The 6,000-nt window shown below is 45.0% G+C and overlaps 1 protein-coding gene across 3 annotated transcripts in view; it reads right to left on the minus strand.

The window, feature by feature from the left end:
• The window catches only part of ntng2b (netrin g2b), a 70,895-nt gene extending 65,183 nt beyond the window's left edge, over positions 1-5,712 (minus strand). For all 3 annotated transcript variants that reach the window (XM_030742816.1, XM_030742815.1, XM_030742813.1), the window contains exons 1-2: positions 5,409-5,712; positions 3,384-4,132 (exon numbers count right to left, since the gene is read on the minus strand). In XM_030742816.1, coding sequence (XP_030598676.1) covers positions 3,384-3,602 — 219 coding nt within the window. In that variant the 5' untranslated portion in view covers positions 3,603-4,132; positions 5,409-5,712. The remainder of the gene's footprint in view (positions 1-3,383; positions 4,133-5,408) is intronic.
• Between the last annotated feature and the right edge of the window lie 288 nt (positions 5,713-6,000).

The raw sequence follows: 6,000 nt of genomic DNA on the forward strand, positions 1-6,000 counted from the left end.
TCTCTGATCACTTTCAACTGAGTCCTAATGGGGAAGAAAGCCATGCCATTACATCATTACACCACCCTCCCCCTCCTAACTTGTTTATATAGTCACACTCTGTCACTCTCCTTAGCTGTCCGTTCCCTTCTCTCTTTTCCCTTCGTTAATTATGCCCTGCGCTGTCAAACCTGCTCATGCTGTGCCCAAATTCACCTCCAAGGGTGTATTATTAGGACTCTGGCCACCTGGGCTATCATTCACCCCAGGGAGGCTGACTGACGATGGCCCACTACTGGATGTGGGCGGCCCTTTTGCACAGCCTTGAAGCCCCACTGCTGGGCAGGGCAAACCAGCCGGGTCTGGCATGGCTACACTGGGCAGGGAGTATGAAGTATGGCCATAGGCCCAGTCTGGGATGCACTGATCCACGCTACCAGCTGCCATCTTCCTCCCCTTCCTGCATGCTCCCTTTCCGCTGCTGCGCGGCTTCTCTCTCTTATCATGTCTATTTTTAGAGCTGGCAGATCTCTACCTTCTAAAATGGGCAAATGTGTTTTGAAACAGGAAGGTGTATGTGTGCATTTTTTATTTTTTTTGTCTTTCTTAGACATACTACTGTGCACTGTTGGCCAACTCGTGCACGTTTCACGCACCCCTGCTGGTTCCTGTTAACGTCACCGCACACTGTACATTCCAGTACACATGCACGATACCCATTTGCATTCAGCTGCTCTCTGTTCTCAGCCCCGAGGGAGACCGTTGATTGAAGGTTTTGGTTCAAAACCAAGAAACAAAATAACAAACAACAGCACGGCAAGACCTCTTTGAATGCAACATTTTTATATCAGCACTGTGTGTATTAGTGTGATTTCATCTTTCTGCTTAGCTAAGCTTGGATCATCATTACTTCTTCCTCTTCATTACCTATCCTTCTGTGCATCATACTGTCTTCAATCTCCTTAGTCCATCACCCTCAACTGCTAGCTACAACTCCATAGTAGCTACCATACAGAGAAACTACAAAGAAACTACTGAAGCTCCTAACACAGAACTAGTGACAGTAGCATCTTTGTCAAAGTGCTGGAAGCCCGTCATGTTGAAAGAAGCCAACATGCTGGCCTGTTTGGCTGAGGAGAAAGGATGCTGCATTCCCAGGGAACAAGAGCGATAAATAGAGTAGGAAAAATGCATCCCTGTGGAGATGGAGGGAGCAAAAACTACTGTAAACCAATGCGAGCAGGGGAAGCTACAGTATGCCTCAACATCAAAACCCCAAAAGTAAATTTTCCCCCCAGTTTTTTTAGAAACGCGCTGTAGCAGAGTGAGAGAAGTGGGGGAAAAAATTATTTTGCATCTTCCGCAGTATGTCTGAAGTCTTATTAAGAGTGAGCAGCTCTGCGCTTTGGGTGATGCATTTTTCTTTATTTTATTATTTTTTTTCCAGAGTGCCCTGACTTTCTCTTGACTTGTGGGACTGCTGAATGAGTGAATGTAAATGTACACCAATTAGATAAGAAACTGGCTTTTCTGTAAAGCTGCCAAATCCTGAGGGGGTGGGAGGGGAGCAAGAGGAAGAGAAAGAGGGGGGAAAAATAGTGCTTGCCTGAAAATAAATGATCTGTATACTAATATCCCTCAACCAATACCTGTTTGATGTGTCCAGCAGAAAAACAGAGAAGAGATCTCCTGCTAAAGATGGAATAATCCTCCGCTGGGGGGAAGTAATATCGCCTCTAGGTGCTCAGTGATTCTTTAGCTAACATGAAGAGATTTCATGGGTCGTTATATGTCAGGAAAGGACTATAAATGATGACAAAAATATAGTTGAACAAATATCTTTATACAGAATTAAACCTGCTGTTTTTTCTGACATCCCTTTCTTCTTAAGTAAACTTTTATCTGACAGCTTTTTTCTCTCTCAGTCCCCACCCAGTGCACTAAGGGGGGCTCGTTAAACCCCTTTGACCACCTATGACCTGAGAAGAAACACAAATTTCTGCTACGAAGACCCGATCCGATGTGAAACTGCTGACTAAGGCCAGACTCCTTCCTGCCCTGCCTGCCATTCCTCTTTCTCTTTCTGTCTCATCTGCCGAGCAGCACACTCTGGATTCTCAGGATGGAGTGACGCTGGCCAATCCTTGTAAGGAAGCCCATTAAGGCTTCCATCAATATTTCATCATTGCTCACTCAGAAACATAGTTATAGAAGTTTCCAGGCTGAGGCCATTAGGGGGCAGACGTCAATACGTTATGGCAGCGAGCAGTTCTCTTGACTTCTCTCCCCTCATTCCACTGGCTCTGTCCATCTCCCCTCTCAGGATAAGTCATATGAGAGGCTTCTCTCAAGACAACAGTGGTTTCCGCTACTAAACAAATCATTAACCATTAGGTATCCAAAAACCACAGTATCCTTTCCTGCTCCTGCCAAATGACCCCAAATGCTAGCCTCCGTGAGAGGAAGGGAGGCAGACAGGAGAGGAGGGCTGTTTGCACAATTGGCCTTAACAAGTAACAAGTCTCCAGTCACTCGGAATATAAACACTTAATTAACAGCATGACATGATTTTATAATGTGTGTTGACCGACCAACACTCTGTAGAGACACTTGTTGTGAGATTGACTCAGGGCTGTTGAGACGGGTCTGGCACCCCCAGTACTGGCCTTACCAGTGAGTGGACACTCAGTGACAGTGGGCTGATCATCAAGAGGGTGAACTTGTCTCACACACATGCAGTGAGTCAAATCGTGAGTCAAACCCCAGATATAAAAACTTTCCACTGAAGAGGCAGGAGAAAGCTTAATTGCAGTCTTATGATTTTATAACCCTTATTTCTAATTATTACACCTACATTAGTTGGGAGTAGCCTGCGGGCTAAAGTGTGTTAAATACTGCTGTAGCAGACATTTTAACGAGTTTTCCTGCAGCTCACCCTTTAGTGTCCTTGGAACTAAAAGATCCCAGTGTATGCATTTTACCAAGGGAAATGTGAGGTCCTCTAGAAGCCCAAATTAAACCGGACACAGTGCTGCCAATTCCATACTAATGTAAACAACACCTCTAGGTCAGTCCCAAGTCATTGCACTTATGTCATTCCTCTCAGGTCCCTATGGCTTTTATAGTGTGAATCCTGCTCTGACCTTTGTTAGAAATGTCTGTCATTACTTTTTATGTTATCACCCTTTAGCTTATAGCCCTGTGAGCTTGTGATTTTCAAAATAATAGTTTCAACTTTTTTAAACTTTTAACTACATTTTATTCAGGACCGAGGCTTTCTGTGCACGGAGCCCACGTGTCTGTGGACACTTTTTACACTTTCAAATGTTAATATTACTACAGCCTACATTTAAGTTAGTGATAAAAGTGTAACGTATAACATACAAGCCCTGACATGGACTCACCAGAGTGCAGAACCTCTCGGGCGGTGTTCCACACGTGATTCCGGGCGGATCCACCTTGATCCGCATGTACTCTTTCATGGACTTGGGTTTTGGCTGGCATGCGTAATGCTCCCACACCGAGCCCTCGTCCGTGCTCACCAGGGATTTGCACAGTTCGTACTGGCCCAGGGTGGAGGCCAAGCAGCGCAGCAGCAGCAGCAACACGGCCTGGAGGAGCATGGCAGGCTGGGGGGTATTTGGAGAGGGGTCTGGCACAGGGTGAGGGGGCCACGGAGCTCAGAGGACAGGTTAAGAGCATGGAGCGATAATCATAGGGAACGAGTGAACATCCCTACCACCATACTGATGTCTTTTAAATGGAGAGGTCAGGGTAAATTGACACCATCCGCCTCCAGGCTTATAAATTCCCCAAATGAAACACTGAATCGGCAGCTTTCTCTCACTGTTTCTCGTCAGTTATTGACAGCCCCGACGAGAAAGGAAAGAGGGACAGTTTGTTGTTCTGATTTCCTGAGGAAGATGGGCGGTGGGGGTGGGGGTGGATAATGTTACAGAGAGGACTCTCGGCATGCACGTTAACCATAGTGTTGCAGGGAGTTGGGTGGGAGATGTCTGCACGGATCCATGTCTCAGAGAGCGGTGTCCTTCAAGGAAACAGCGGAGCTAGTTGGGGAGGATGGAGGAGAAGCTGCTGCGCCTCCAGGTATATCCATTGGACATGTTAGATTGGTTGGGCTCTTCTGATTGTCCTGGGGTGAAATGAGGGCAATAAGTTAATATTGTGCGTAATGTAGCGCCATCAATTCCTCACATTATTAATTTCACTGTAAACGCAATAACATGTCAGATTTTACAGAGCTCAGGTCACATATTATCCTGCGACAAAACTTCAGAGACAGTCTTTGAAATGTCCATTTTTGTTAGTAAGGTCGCGCTTTTAATTTGCAGTGTCTGATTAAAAAGCAGAAAATCGGGGTGATTTATTTTGGAAAGTCACAAGAGCATCACAATTATTCCCCAACTATAAGAACTTTTAAAGTGAATATATGCCATGAACACTTAGTTACAGTTAGTTTGTTTTCCATACAACGCAAATACCTGCGTGTTAAGAAAGAGAGAGAGAGAGAGAGAAGAAACGTGCCACACCGTGTGGATAACCGTGTGCGTAAAAACACGTGCTGATGCCGGGTGCCGCCTGTTTGTGTAAGAGTTGTTATTGCTCCAGCGCCGGCGACGGAGAGTGGACTATACAAATTTTAATAACTAGACTGCAAGAAATATCTGTCGGAAAGATGTATTTATATAGCCCATGTAATCCGTTTACTTTATGATCCGGCAAATGATGCAAAAATAAAGAGTGAATTATACACAGTTCATTTCAAGAACGTTCTTCAACGAAGTGCTATTACATTTATAGTTTATGAACTGTAGGCCTATCCAAATTTCTGTTCTACTTCAGCACATTAGTAACTGCTGTGATAATAAACTTACAGAGAAACAAACTGCAAACAGAGTTTTTTGCAAATTAAGTTATTTGAATTATATTTCGATTTTAAGCTTAGTAAATTAATAGTTGTGTTGATGTGTTTATTATTTTTATTTAATTATTTAATTATTTATATTGCAGTGTGGACTCACTGTTTATAATCCGACTGTCAGCCCGGTCCTTAAACAGCCTATCCCGTGCAACCCCGGTGACTTACTTCACTTGTCAAGTGAAGTCGCCAAAGCTATCTCCCGGCACTAACAGTCTTGCAGGGGTGTGTCAGTTTCTACAATAGTGCGTCCTTCCGAGGAGCATGACTGAAATTATATGTAGACTATACTGCATGCTCATGAATTAATGCATCAGTGCGTTTGTCTAAAATAGTATAAATTACGCTGAAAGTCCCCCGAACATCCTGAAGTGCTCCGGATATTGTGGAGGCTTCAACTCAGAGCAGCTTGTCGGTGCTTGTCTGACTTCGTAGAGCTCAAGCAAAAATGCATCCTGTTGTGAAATGTTTTATCAAATAAAGCACTTACTTCTGACATGCATCTGTCGGGCGGGTCAGCACTTTGTGTGGAGTGTGTGAACGTCCCCCTCTTTGGCCAAAAAGATCCCCTCTACCGTCCACTGTACTCGTCCCCCGCCGCGGTCCTCACTGTACTCCCGTTATCAGCCTGCCCGGCTCGCTGTTTGTTTTTGCCGTCCGACGGATACTTTTTTATCATACCGTGGATGGCTGCGCCCGGTAGATCGGTGTCCTAGATCTGGAAACGGCTGCGAAAAGAGGACTGAAATCCAGCGTCAAGGAGTATCAAAAGTATAAAATATTGAGTTTGTGGAAAGGCTTGTGCCCGCCCTTCTCTTCCCCCCCCCTCTCCACCTCCTTTTCCCACTTTACAAGCTCGGGTTTACCCGGGATGCTCAAGGGCAGAAAGAAAGAGAGAGAAAAAAAAAGGCTTTATGGAAAATATCACCCTCCCTCCCTCCCTACCTCCTTCTCTCTCCCTCTCCGTCTCTCTCTCTGTCTCTCTCTCTCTCTGTGTGTCTCTGTCGCTCTCTCTCTCGGTTAATGCCTGGGCTAAATCCTTTTACCATCACTTTCAATCACTATCTGAGCTTTTATCTGCT

Source organism: Archocentrus centrarchus, chromosome 12 (assembly GCF_007364275.1).
Source record: "Archocentrus centrarchus isolate MPI-CPG fArcCen1 chromosome 12, fArcCen1, whole genome shotgun sequence".
Lineage (NCBI taxonomy): Eukaryota > Metazoa > Chordata > Actinopteri > Cichliformes > Cichlidae > Archocentrus > Archocentrus centrarchus.